The sequence below is a fragment of the Gossypium arboreum genome, chromosome 4 (genome assembly GCF_025698485.1).
Source record: "Gossypium arboreum isolate Shixiya-1 chromosome 4, ASM2569848v2, whole genome shotgun sequence".
NCBI lineage: Eukaryota > Viridiplantae > Streptophyta > Magnoliopsida > Malvales > Malvaceae > Gossypium > Gossypium arboreum.
Window position 1 is genome coordinate 112,435,385 of NC_069073.1, and position 14,887 is coordinate 112,450,271.

At 32.6% G+C, this 14,887-nt stretch overlaps 1 protein-coding gene across 7 annotated transcripts; it reads right to left on the reverse strand.

The window, feature by feature from the left end:
• Positions 1 to 11,603: 11,603 nt before the first annotated feature.
• Positions 11,604 to 14,148, reverse strand: LOC108458106 (UDP-galactose/UDP-glucose transporter 4-like). Of its 7 annotated transcripts, none has more exons than XM_053026497.1 (6): positions 13,724 to 14,148; positions 13,594 to 13,622; positions 13,366 to 13,505; positions 13,031 to 13,273; positions 12,849 to 12,883; positions 11,604 to 12,051 (listed from the first exon to the last, which is right to left on the reverse strand). In XM_053026497.1, the coding sequence occupies exons 1-6, from the start codon at positions 13,735 to 13,737 to the stop codon at positions 11,811 to 11,813; spliced, it is 702 nt and encodes a 233-aa protein (XP_052882457.1). In that variant the 5' UTR covers positions 13,738 to 14,148; the 3' UTR covers positions 11,604 to 11,810. The 7 variants fall into 7 exon arrangements, with proteins under 7 accessions (XP_052882457.1, XP_017612856.1, XP_017612858.1 ...); XM_017757367.2 differs by having other exon boundaries at positions 11,604 to 12,011; positions 12,849 to 12,950; XM_053026500.1 differs by having other exon boundaries at positions 11,779 to 12,011.
• Between the last annotated feature and the right edge of the window lie 739 nt (positions 14,149 to 14,887).

A 14,887-nucleotide genomic window follows, 5' to 3' on the forward strand; every position in this document is an offset into this window, starting at 1 on the left:
TGATATCGTTGCTACGTATATTAGCTAGTCCATGCTTTAATTTTTAGATTTGATAATGCATTTGTGAAATGCCCTTGATGAATATTCAAGCCTTTTGTTGTTTGATGATGAAAAATAAATAATTGTTGTTAGATTTTCATAGTTTATTAAGTTATCTTTGATAAGAATGCTTATTAAGGCTTAAATTGTGAAATATGTAAATTGAGGGCTTAAAATGTGAAATAAATGAAATTAATAGGTTGTTAGGGACCTAAGTAAAATTTTTCCTAACATGAATATGTTGAAATTTTGAGTATTTTGTGTTGTTTTGAAATAGGGACTAAATTATGAAAATGTGTAATGTTATGGGCTAAAGTGAAAAATACCCATTTATGTGTTTTTGGGTGAAATTAAATGAATATGTTAATAAATAAGTTAAATTTGTATTGATTTAGATCAAGAAAAGAAGAAATTGGATTTGGATTGGGGAAAGTCGAAAGTTGTTGAATAGTTGTTCTGATCCGCTCATTTCCGTACGAGGTAAGTACATATGCAAATAAATGTTTTTCAATTTAAATGTATATATATTACTGAATTGAATTGTATATTTATATAGGTTTCCGAATTGAATTGAGCATTGGAGGAATTGTTTCGAGCATGAATTGATTGAGTTACGAAGTTGAAAGCCCCGTATAAACCTTAGAAATAGTATAGGATACTGATGTCATGACATTAGGACTTTCGAGGTGTGTTTTCATATAATACCACGTCTGGGACATTGGCGTCGATATGAGATTGTGTGTAAGACTCTGTCTGGGACAGAGGCATCCATATGTGATAACATGTAAGACCATATCTGGGATATGGAGTTGCATGTGATATATGTGTTTTCGAGTATCCTTAACGATTCCAAATGGTTTAACAGGTAATGTCAAAATAAGACCGAATGTGAATTTCAGCTAAACAATTCAGGTACATATGAAGTTTATATGTTCATTGAGAAATAAGGTAAGTGAAGTTACTTAATATGGTAATATGGATTATATGGGAAAAGTGATTGTATATGTGTATGTGATTTATTAAATGTGGCTTATTTGAATTGATTTATTAATGTTCTTGAGATGATTTATTTGCTTATGGCTTACTATGCTTTTGAATCTTACCTAGTGTGTTCTTTCATTGTTTTATAGACATACTAAAGTTAGCTCGAGCTCGGGGATCATCAAGGACCGTCGTCACACTATTGAACGTTCTTCGTTACTTTTGAAGTTTGTAATTATGGCATATGGCATGTATAAGCTAGTTTCGATATGCTTAGTTTTGGATTGTGTATAAATAGCCATGCAAAAATGGCTTGATAATGATGTCAATGCTTGTGAATAATCAGTCTTGTTATTTAGCTCATTTTGGGAAGTTTGTTTGATGGCATAGTTTGTATTTGTGGTTAATTATTCAATTAGATGTTAATGCTGGGATGTGCCCATATTTGCTATGTAATGACTATGCTATACCATGTGAATTTGGCTATTTAATGTGGCTTATTAATGACCTATGTTTTGATGTATAAATTGCCTTGTAAATTAGTTTATGAATGATGAAAATTGCTTTGGTCATTTTGTGAAATAATTTATGATATATGATGTATAATTATATTCGTCTAATGATAGGTAAAATAAATACATATGCTTATGACATGATTGTTTTTGGTTTGGTATTTAAAGGTCAAGATGTTGGTTTAATGCATGATTATGAAATGTTTTATATATGTGGTTGTATATTCGGCTATGGTATTTGACTCATTTTGATAAGTATGAGATTTTGGTATATAATATGTATATATATATAGTTATAATGTGACATGTCAATGTTTGTATTAGGTTATGAAACAGTATAATTAGCTTAATATTGAATGGTGGAATTGGTATGAATTTTGAGGCTAATTTGCTAGCCCGATAAATGAGAAATAAATTGATCGTGTATATGTAATTTTGGCATAATGCTTAGTATTTGAATTCGGTATGTTTGGTTCGGTAATTGGGATTAGAAATAGCTATTGTTATACTGGTGAATTGCACATAAATTAGTAGTATTAAAAGTATATTTGGCCATGTTGTAATGTTAGCTATTGTCTTTTATGCTAATGAATAATATGTCGTGTGATATGGATTGATATGGTTTAATATGCAAATATGTATAGATATGCAAAATGGTATGTTTAGTTAAAGGTATGAAATTGTACTAAAGGATGTCTTAATGTAAGCTCAGTATATGAGATGAATTATGTTCAATTATGATTTAAGTATTCGAATGCTATGTAATTGATGGTCACATGGTTCGAACTTTGTATTTATGAAGCACGTGCACTGTGTTTTTTATTATTGTTAGTTGGTTCCTAATTTGATTAAATAAATCATATTGATACTGTTGAATATTGCAGCATGATTCATATATGTGTAATGAATAGAAAAGCATGATTGATTTTGGTTGACTACGTGATTCAAATATACGAATTTGACTTGTAGGAATAAGAGGATGGTTATTAATTGAGTTCGGAAAAATTTTGTAAAGGAGATTATATTACTTTGTGTTTGAATGGTAATGAATGACTGTTTTGAACTGTGCATTGATTGGTAATGCCTCGTAACCCTAATCCGGCGACGGATTTAGTTTAGGGGTGTTACGTAGATGGTCAATTCGAGCGAGTTATTTAAATACTCGAGGACATATTACGTTGTTGCATTCTTGAGTTCAAACATACATGGGAAAAATATTTTCTGTTGATTGAATTTTCTTATAACAATAGCTTTCAATCGAGTATTAAAATGGCTCGTACGAAGCTCTATATGGACGTAAATGTCGAACACCATTGTATTGGATTGAGCTAAGCGAGAATAAGATTCACGGAGTTGATCTGATTAGAGAAATAAAAACAAAAATCTTACGCAGATTTTAAATGGAAAGATATTGAGTTTCAGATCAGAGATAGAGTGTTTTTGAATGTTTCACCGTAGAAGAAAATACTCAGATTTGGTAGAAAAGGATAGTTGAACCCGAGATTCATCGGACCATATGAGATTATTAAACGAATTGGGCTAGTGGTATATCAGCTAGCATTGCCGTCTGAGTTAGAAAAGATTCATAATGTATTTCATGTATTGATGCTACGACGATAAAGATCTGATCCTTCATATGTCATTTCCCCGACTGAAGTTGAAATTCATCCAGATTTATCGTACTGTGAAGAATCGATCTGAATTTTGGCTCATGAGATCAAAGAGTTGAGAAATAAAAAAATCGCATTAGTGAAAGCTTATGGCATCGACATGGGGTTGAAGAAGCTACGTGGGAACCCGAGAATGCCATGAGAAAGCAATATCCAAACCTATTCACTGGTAAGATTTTCGGGGATGAAAATCCTTAAGAGGGGAGAGTTGTAACAGTCCGGTTTTAGCTAAACCGGAATAGTGGTTTTTAAACCATAAATCTGAGGTCAAAAAATTATTTTAATATTATTTTATGTGTTTACAGCATGTGAATATATATGTGAGAAAATTTCGTGAGCTAATTTTATCGTTTAATAGCTCAATTTGAGAAAAAAAAGACTAAATCGCGTAAAATGCAAAAGTGAATTCATATGTTAAATGTGTTTAATTGCTATGGTTGATTAAATGAAAGGTCCTTATGATGCTATTAGACCATTGATAGTGGGAATGGACATAAATGGGTATATATTAGGTGATTTAATAATGGTTTCACTAAGGTTAAACATGTAATTTAATTATTTAAGTTAGATTAAATAAAACAAAAGCCAAAATCATCTTTATTTCTTCATCTATAACCGATTATTGAAGACAAAATAAAGCTTCCATATCTATTTAGGGTTCGACACTTTGAGGGATTAATTAAGGTATGTACTTTGCTCGGTTTTTGATGATTTCTATGTTTTTGTATCGTTGCTTTGAGTACTAGCTAGCCCATGCCCTAATTTCCTAGTTTGTTGATGATTTTGTGAAAAGCCATTGATGAATGTTTAAGTTTTTAAATTTTTTATCATGAAAAATGAATATTTGTTGAAAGATTTTCAAGTTTTATTAAGTAATTTTGAGTAAAAATGCCTATTAGGGATTAATTTGTAAAAATTGTAAATTGAGGGGGTTAAAATATGAAATAAATGAAAGTTTTGGGCTGCTAGGGGCCTATATGGAATTTTTCTATGGTGAAATTGGATTAAATTGTGTGAATTTTGTGTTTTTATGAATAGGGACTAAATTGTAAAAATGTAAAATTTTAGGGGCTAAAGTGTAAAAATGCCCAAATATGTGTTTGTGGACTAAATTGAGTGATTTGATAAATATAGGAGCTAATTTTAAATGTATATAGATCAAGAACGAGAGAAATCAGATTTAGATCGGGGAAAATAGAAAGTTGTCGGATAGTCGATCCAGTCCGTTTATCCTGAATACAAGGTAAGTTCATATACAAATAAAAGTTTTTAAATTGATTTATAAATGTTAATTTTTCATTGAATTTCTATGAATGATGAACGAGCAAATACGAGTAAGTATCAACCAAGTTATGTTACCGAAAGTCCCGTACAAACCTTAGGAATAGTATAGGATATAAATGTCATGACATTAGGATTACCGAGATGTGATTACATGTAAGACCATGTCTGGGACATTGGCATTGTTTTATGATTACGTGTAAAACCAGGTCTGGGACATTGGCATCGTTATATGATTTCGTGTAAGACCATGTTTGGGACATTGGCATCGATATGTGATAACATGTAAGACCATATCTGGGATATGGCATTGTATGAGCTATGTGTGATTTTCGAGCATCCTTAACGATTCTAAAAGATTCAACAGGAAAAATCAAGTCGAGAAAGAATGTGTAAATGAGTTAAGTGACTCAGGTACATATGAGATTCAAAAAGTATTGAAAAAGGAGGTATTTGATGAATTCACTTATGAAATTGAATATGTATACATTTGGGAAGGTTTGTAAGCTTATATGTGTTTAGTCATATTGATGGAAATGATGTTGATTCATGTGATAACTTTATTTGTATATGGCTTACTAAGCTTTTAAAGCTTACTTTGTATGTTCTTTCCCTGTTTTATAGATTATCTAAGCTAGCTCGGGCATTAGGAATCATCAGGAACCGTCATTACACTATTGACTACTTATTGGTATTTTTGGATACTTTGTATTTATGGTATATGGCATGTATAGGTTAGTGAGTTGATGATAAATTTTGAGTGTGATATTAGCCATGTGTGTTGGCTTGTGAAAGGATGTAATGTTGGTGTGCATTTAGCCGTTTAAGTTGGCTTGATTTATGAGTTTGTTAAGTGATATATATGGTAATAGTTGCCTTGAGTTTTGGCATATTTAATATGGTTCTTGTGATGGTTATGAGTTGCTCAACTAGCTAGTTGTTAATTGGTGTATTATTGCTTGGAAGATGACATGTAATGGATTGATTATGAGATGATGAAATGGTATGTTTTGTGGCATGAATTAGTTGATAATATGGTGAGAATAATGTATAAGTAAGATAGTTGAAATTGTTGATAATGACATATTGCTTTGGTATGTATATGAATTGGCATGTTTTGGTTGACTATAAGTGAATTTAAATGGTATGTAAAGTTGTGGTTTAGGTATGCTTGAGGTGGGTGAGAAATGTGGCTTAAACCAAGCCTATATGCGCTCCACACGGTTGAGCACATGGGCATGTGACTCGACCATGTGTCTGCTGTAACTTAGTTAAACAAGTCAGTGAGTTACACGACTTAGACATGCGGGTGTGTCTACTGGTTGTGTGTGACACACGGGCTGGCATACGGGCGTGTTTCCAGTCATGTGATGCAAGTCAATATGTATGTCCTGTTTCCACACAGCTTATGACACGGGTGTGTCTAGTGGTTGTGTGAGGCACACGGCCTGTTCACACGGGCGTGTGATCCTTATATGCACGAAATTTTGTAAGTTTCTCGAAGGTTTTAACTGTTATCAATTTAGTCCCGAACCTCTTTTAAGCATGTTTTAAGGTCTCGTAGGGCCTTAAAAGGGACAATGTGAGTGTGTTGAATGTGTTTGATTAATGAATGCATAAATGTATGTATTATGTATGTGAATGATGTGAATTGTTCAGTAATGCCTCGTAATCCTATTTCGATGGCGAATACGGGTTAGCGGTATTACAAAAATAATCAACCATTACAAAGACCGAGCGATGCAAAAGCTTACTATAGCTTGTCTAGAAGAACTCGGCCTTATGGCCTTGCATGAGCACCATACTTAAGAGATCTATACAATCTACAAAACATATATAAGAAAGAGTCTCTAATCACATCTATTAATCCATCACATCTAGAAGCCACCTCGTCTAGTCCATTTAGGTCAACTACAACAATGACCTAGGCTAACATTTGCTACCTTATTACAACACCTATAAGATAGGGAACTCAATAGTTGGGTCTCACTCTTAACTTTCTTTCCTCTATAAATAGCGTCTCATCACTGGGTAAAAATGACAAGAAACATACATGATCCTTACTCTGCAAAACACCCCCTATTCACTCCCTTCAAACCTTCAAACCTAGTGGCTCTTTACACCCTCCACGATGTAAATTGCCCTCAACTTAATGGCTTTCACCACCTATTATAGTGTGAACTGTCATAACAAATCACCTCAAATTTTGTATTGTAATAATAATAAACCTATAAATTTCCCATTTAAAAAAAAAACATCTCACCATTAGCATCCACCTTTTTACTAGATTCCTCTAGCAATGACTCTGCTATATATTCATAACCATATTTATGAGTCAAGAAATTTTTTTACATAATTCTTTATTTCTATTGATTAATTACAACATTATATTAAAAATATTTATTATTACTTTTTAATGATCGAGGAAGGTTCTTATTATAATAAAAATTTGTAGAATTTTCCTAAAGTTTATATTTGTATTTGAATGACATAAAAATAGAATTTTACTAAAACTATTTTTCTAATCCCTAAAATGATAATTATAAAGATAGAGAATAAGATATGTAATTAGTATGAAATTTTAAAAAATTATTATTATTATTTTCCTAATTAGAATAATTGTTATGTTATGTTTTCAAAACTTAAGGATGTTGTATTGTTTTCTTGTTTTCTTACAAATATTAGGATCTTTTTATGCAAAAAATGGCATAAGGCTTTTAGCACTCCATACTAATGAAAGGAGCTAGATATTATGCTAGCACGTATATCTTTTTGAAGCAAGCCACAAAGCTTAGGCTTCAATTGGTTGAATGTGTAACACCTCATACTTGGTCCAATTGCCAAACCCAAGCTATAGGATGCTACAATAGTAAACAAAAACTTTCACATACAATTTACTCAATAATATTCAATAAATCAATATATACAAGTTAAGCCCTTAAATTGGCTCAAAACCAAATTGGAACCATTTTGAATCTTTTACAAAAAGATAGTTAAAAAGGTAAAATAGGAGTCACACGACCGTGTGGCTAGGTCGTGTGATAGGTTAAGTTGTGTGGTGCTGTATCACATAGTTGTGTCCCCAAACTGTATATCAGATTGTTGTCGTGTAGTCCAAGGTCACATGGCCGTATACTTAAGCCATGTAACTAGTTGTGGTCGTGTGGAACCAAAACCATCCTGAACGAACATAGCACATGGTCGTGTCACTTACCCGTGTGTTACACACAGCCGTGTGGAAGATAGTGTGTAGCATATATAACCCTTTTAGTACAAGGAACATACCAACCCTACAAGGTCACCTAAAATGCCATTTTAGACTATTCAAACCTAATCCATAACACACACATTTCAAACATAAAATATCCATCTATATAACCATCTAAACATCCAACCAATATGCCCTCATTGGAACCAATAGATATTCAAACTCAAATCTTTATAATTCAACCCAAATCACCTAACCATTTATTACGACAAACTCAACAATACCACACATAAACACTTACTAATTTATATACATAACACCATTCAAAACTTGGCATTATCATTAACCTTCTAATACCAAACTTGACACAAACCATATCACACATATTAGGTTACCAAATAAACTTTTGTACATGCATAACTATGCTAACACATCCATCAACTAAAAAAAGTTTTAAACATCTTATGTACATGCCACAAGTAACCAAGTTGAAACATCAAAAGCCTATCAAATCGAGAGACGGTAAGTGTGTGCTTCTAGCTAATCCGATCAATACGTTCCGAACATTCAAAATCTACAGAAAAGTAGTAATACGAGTAAATATTTAAAATACTGAGTAAGCTCATACAATGTAAACATTAACTTACCTCAATCACCCAATATATACACAATTCATTCTGTGAAATAATTATCCCTATCAAGGCACAATGCAATATCATTAATCACATAAGATTTTTAGCTCAAACCATACATATAATCTCATTAGTTCATATTCCATCATAATCCAACTTGTATCAACTATCTATATCATGAACATTCTTTTAGCCAACATCAACCTCATATCTTCACATTTCCATTTAGTCATTTCTACCCGATAAAACTTCGTAAAAGAATTTTTTATACAGGTGAAAGTAATAGTGTCTAGCTACCCGTTTGGGTCAAACCTACACGAATAATGAATAAAAGTGCTTGGTTACCCGTTAGGGTTAAACCTACACAATAAATAGCCTAATTAAGGCTTAGTGAACATGTATTCTAGTCTGCCGATGTAACACCAAATTGTCTAATATTATCAATGAAGATGTTATTCGAACCCTAATTTGTTTTAACTAGTTTATTGAACCTCATATGTGATAACCAACCCGAAAAGTATAGTTTTGCTCATACTCTACTCCACTCTAATGTCTTCAGTAAAACATATACCAAGTCTATGATTGAGCTTTATTCTTTGCAGATGGTACACTGTCAACATAGGTTTTTGCAGCTTCCATGTTAAGTTACAAAATACCTCTCAAGCTGCTCTTTCAAATGCCCACGACACCATGTGAATTTTAAACCAACAAAACTGAGGTCATTTAGATCATTATCAAGCACAAACTCTTGAAACAATCTACAAATGATGCTTTGCACTTTAGAGCCCTCAAGCTTCTCATATTTGTTCAACAAGGCATTAAAGTCCCTAGGTAAAACTCATGCATCGATTAGTTTTTATGCAATCCCACTCAAACTATCCCAAAATGATTGTTTTTGTTTGGGATTCAAGCTCTTATAAATCACCGTAAAAAGGAATTGCTTCTTCGAACTATGTGATGACACTCGCATATGGATAAACTGGTTGTGCTTAATCAAAATATCTATACTCACCAAGTCATCCCACAAAACCTAGATGCCTCCAAAAAACCCATGTACCTCAATTCTATAGGACTTCTAATAATCCAGATTCCAAATAACCCTAATCGCTTGTACACCACTTATCTTTGTTTCAAACAGACTAAAAATATATAGATGACGTTCCAAATAAAAATCTCACAAGACTCGATTGATCAAAGGTGACCAACCCCTCGAAAATTCCATATGAATAAATTCATGGACATTAATAGAAAAATAAAAAGATGAAAGTCACACCAATTTGAACTCAAGCAAGCTGCTACTTACTCGCCCTATCAAATTGCTATCCTACAACCGTCTTAGCCTCTTAAATATAATTTTCACCATCATCCATCAGGTCCTCAAGCCTACCCATAATCTTCTTCATAGCCACTAGAGTACTTATCGGCACTAAACCCTACCTGATACGAACCCTTGACCATGAACTTCCTTATGAACCTTATGCTACTTAACCATGTTACAAGGCCATTCCCCAACAACACTAGACTTCAATTATCCATCTTAAGTATTATCATCTTGATGCACCATTTTCGAAAGCATATTGGGTAAAACTTTTCATCCAAGAAAACCATCATATGGTTAAGCAGCACGAAGAGTCCATTGTTTGTCATCCCTATTAGCTCCAGCAACACCAACCCTTTTCCTTTTTGCTCCTGAGCCCATTATTCTGTGACATTTGCCTAATCTTCTAAGTGGCACGAGGAGTCTAAGTTACCAATATTCAAACTTTAATCCATATCCCCTTTTGATTCATCCTCAAGATTAGATAAGGCATCAAATTTTGACTTATCAACCTTATCACCCAAAGCCTATTTTTCCCCCATTCCGCCCCTCGCTTGTTAATTTTTATCTTCCACCCAGGGGTTAAAATTTTCTATTGATGATTACTTTTTAGAATACCATTCGTCGGTTCAACCTTAGCCTCTGGCATCTCCCTCTCATTATTCTAAAGGCACAACTCTTTCAAGTGTCCATAACAAGCACAAGTAAAATATATATTTAATAGCGACTCATATTCAACACATTGCAGTTGATCATCAATCCTAATTTTAGACACCAAAGGTTTCCAAAGATCCATACACAATGCCTTCCTAACAAACTGACCCTTACTACCACAACCAGTATTTTAATCAATTTTAATGACTCACCCTATCAACTAGCCAATCGCCTTCAAAATGCTCCTTTTGTACAACACCGCAACTAATCTTGGAAGACGAACCCAAACAAAAACTTCAGTTAGGCACTACAGGAGAACAGACTTTTAGCGGCGTTTTTTTTGGCCTTTAACGGCGTTTTTAAGCGCCGCTAGAACTATTAGCGGCGTTTTCACAAGCGCCGTAAAAAACGCCTCTATATTAGGCGCCACAAAAATTTGTGGCGTTTATTTAAAAAAACGCCGCTAAAGACCATGACTTTTAGCGGCGCTTTTTTTACAAACGCTGCTAAAGACCATGACGTTTAGCGGCGCTTTCTTAAAAACGCCGCTAAAGACCATGACCTTTAGCGGCGCTTTTTTTACAAACGCAAGACCATGACCTTTAGCGGCGCTTTTCACGAAAACGACGCTAAAGATCATGAATTTTAAAAATTATTTTATTTTAATTAAATAATATTTATTTTTATGTTAAATATTATATTATGTTTAATTTTGAAATTTGAACTTTAAACTATATACTTTTTAAGGATAAATAAAAATATTAATTAAATTAAATTTTCCATTAAAATTTAAACTTCAAAACTAAATATAAAAATTAATGAATTTAAATTTAATACATAAACATTGATTCAATATCTAATTTAATACATAAACACACACACACACACACACACACACAAAGTATTACAATTTCTAAAACAAAATTCATCCTGGTGAGAATATAATGCCAAATCATCATCACCTCTCATTGCAATGCCTACAAATCATCATCACCTCTCATTTGCAATTCTCCTTTCCTTCTGCATATATTTATATCCATTTATCCCACCCAAGATGTTGGGAAAAAACATGCTTTCTCAAAGGTGATATATTTAAACAAGGTGACCAGTTTCCTCCTAGAAAAGAAGTTGGCTTCATATCTAACCATACTATAGATGATGACCGCAAAACTTAAAACACTTTCCATGCTATTTCTAAACCCAAACCCTTCTTTAATAGATGACATCAATGGGTACGGCATATCATGTTTAACTGCTAATTAAACTCCAGACATAGTACTTTCCCAATAATTACAAAGTGGCAAAACATTTGGAAAATGTTGAGATGAATGATATTAGCATCATTGAACCTAGCAATTTCAACTGAAGCAACAAATCAGCAATCACACCCTTAAAGTTACAGCATTTTTTCCCTAATATTTCACCATGAACATTATTTCCTACACACCAAGACTAATAGCGAATACTAAAAAGTAGTAATGCATTTTAAATATTAGCATTTAACTTTCAAAATTATTATAAATAGGACTGGCATATCACTGATAGATCATAGTTCAATGATAAAACTGCAAAACATAAAACATTAACCATGGCAATAGCTTCCTCTACATCATCCTTGTTTCTTCCAGCTACGTGTCCTTTTAAAGATTTGAGCGCATCTCTAAGCTTCTTCAAAAGGACATGTTTCTCCAGCGATGCTGCCTCTCTGAGTCTAGCCTGAATCCAATAAATGACTATAGTTTGGTCACATGACAATCTGTAGGGATTAAAAATTAATAATAGTCCCAATGCTTCTCAATTGTTAACAGAAACAGCAGACGAAAAGAGAAGAATGACTCGCATGAGCAGACTTCGCAGAGAGCAACCTAGTTCTTCAAGTCAGTGATAATCCAAGGAGCATAAACAAATCATAACTTATAAACCAAAATTTATCAATCAACTGATCGCTTAATGCCACTCAAGCAGAACATTGAGCTAACCTTTTAGCATTAGATTTAAACACAAACCAACTTATAAGTAGTCTCAAACAACCTATCTTCAATTCTTTAGATTATTCATAAGGCACAAATAAGTCAATTTAAAGGTAGAAAACTTATACAAATGTCTTTAGCAATCTATCTAAGAAAACTGCAACAACTAAATTAACTTTGAAAGGAGAAAATAAAACAAACGGTACACTATCTGTAGGCAGAAGGAAAAAAAAATATAGCTTTGTCCATGTCAAACACTACCAAAAAGAAAAGAAAGAATCAAAATGTACAAGGAATGCTCTGGCACACATTAACAAAATGCTGACCAAGACTAAATCTCATGACTCAACAAGAAAGAAAGCCGCCTATGTTGAAGGTAAGCCATTTGCTGGTAAAGGATTCTTAAGGGATAGCAAAAATAGGTTAGCAAAAATATGTTCAAGAACTTCACATTCAGAACATCCTCACATGAAATATAAGAGGATTCAACTGTCCTCTTAAGCAAAAACAAGTAGTCAGTAGATTGCCATAGCTTGCATCATAGAGAATCAAAATAAGTTCAAAATGAAGAGTTAAAATTTACCTCAGAACACGAATTCCATGCTTCGAATACTTCTCCTGTTAAAACCATGGGTGGGATCAATAATGGCAAACCAACGACGGTGGAGCAAAATAGCATTTCCATCTAACGTCACCATAAAAAATGTATAGCATTAAACGCACTACTTTTTTCACATGTTTAAACCATCATCAGCAAAAAATCACCTGTGTTGTTTCAGGGTTCATGTTGAAGATAACTTCTTGCAAATTACCCAGAAAAGAATCCATTACAAGAGCACCAATCACCATTATTACACCAATTACACTGAAGCTTGGTGAAGTTTGTGCATCAGCTAAGGTGAAAAGGATCAAACCCAGTACTAAAAGTATTGCAGAAACATATTCGTGTGCTGGGTATTTTCGTCTCAAATCAGGTATGAAGGCACCCATTACCATCACTGGAAGAACCTAAAGATATCTATAATGAAGCTTTAAAAAAATAAACGCAAAAACAAGAACAATGTTGTGAAGAGTGAAAATTTTCAACTTTGGGGGTTTACTTCGGTGGATTTAAACATGAGCTGTGCTGGGTAATTGAGGAAAGCTAAAGATCTTTTTGTGAGGCCGTGAGAGCCCATGAGAACAGCAGAGAGTTTCACATAAGTCTTCCATGGGTTCACCATTTTCTTCGGACTGAAACCTTGAAGGTAAATCAGCCATAGCTGAACACAAAAAATTAATATAAAAAAATTGAAAATAATTACCAAAATAAAAACTATAGCAGTTACCTGAACTGGAGTCTATTGTATACATATTCCTGAAAAGCAGCAAATATCAAAAAAATAAAATTCTTAAAATGATGCATTTAAACTTTGTTTGGTTGCCGAGAAAATGGAAAAAGAAAAGGAAAAGAAAAACCTCGCAAATGCCATTGACAAGGTAACCAAAGAAGAACCCAGAAGAGCAAATAAGAAACTGCTTCCATTTAGGTCTATCAGAAAGCGAAATCCCAAACAAAAAACGAGCACATAAACAAAACAATAAAAACCAAACAATCAACAAAACCCTAGCATGAGCATTGGCTCTTTCTTCTCAGCCGAATCTCGACCAGATTTCCTAGAACTCCCCTTTCTACTACTACCTTTGAAGAAATGAAAAGGAAAAAGAAGTGTGATTGGTGTAGGTGTATTGACTTGTGTTGCAGGAAATGGGAAATTTGGGAGCAAATTTTGAGAGTTATTTGAGGGATTTAGGGCGCGACGAAGATGAGAAGAAGAGGGAGTAATGAGCGGGTAACAAAAAAGGGAGAAATGGGAAATTTGGGTAACAAATTTTGTGGCATTTTACCTAAAAAACGCCACTATTGTTTAATTTTAATTTTTTATTTTTTATATTTTTTTCTATTTTTTTATTTTTCTTTCAAATTTTTGTGCTGAGATTATCATTTTTATTTTTATTTTAATTTTGAATATTAAACTTTTTAACTGAAATATGGACTAAAATATTAAATATTATATATTTAAGTTTTTTATTTTTATTTTTAATTTTTAATTTTTAATTTTAATTTTTTTGAAGATTTTTATAATTTTAAATTAACATATAAAATACAAAAGGAAACTTTAAGAAAAATAAAATAGAATCGATGAATTAAAAAATACAAAATTTTGATTTAATCCTTTAAAATTATAAAGATATAGCTATTAAATGGTGAAATAGCATTTGTACTATTATAAAAGTATAAAATTTAATTTCGCCACCCAAAAAAAAATCTAACTTCGCACCTACTTTGATTTGTCTTGACAATATTTGCAAGTTTCAAAAGTCACCATCAAGAATTTTATTTTTCACTTGGACTAAATTAAAATTGTAACCAAGTTGTCAATGTACCTTCGTTTTCTAAAAGGATCAAGTTATGTTATAGTTCAATTCTTTTTAAAAATTTTCAATTTAATCCTACACTTAGGAGTGATACAACAATTTAAGTTCAGATAACAAAATTAAAATTAAAACTTTATGATTATAACCAAAATAGCAATTAATTTTTATTTAAACTTTTAAATTAATTTTATATAAACTTTTAAT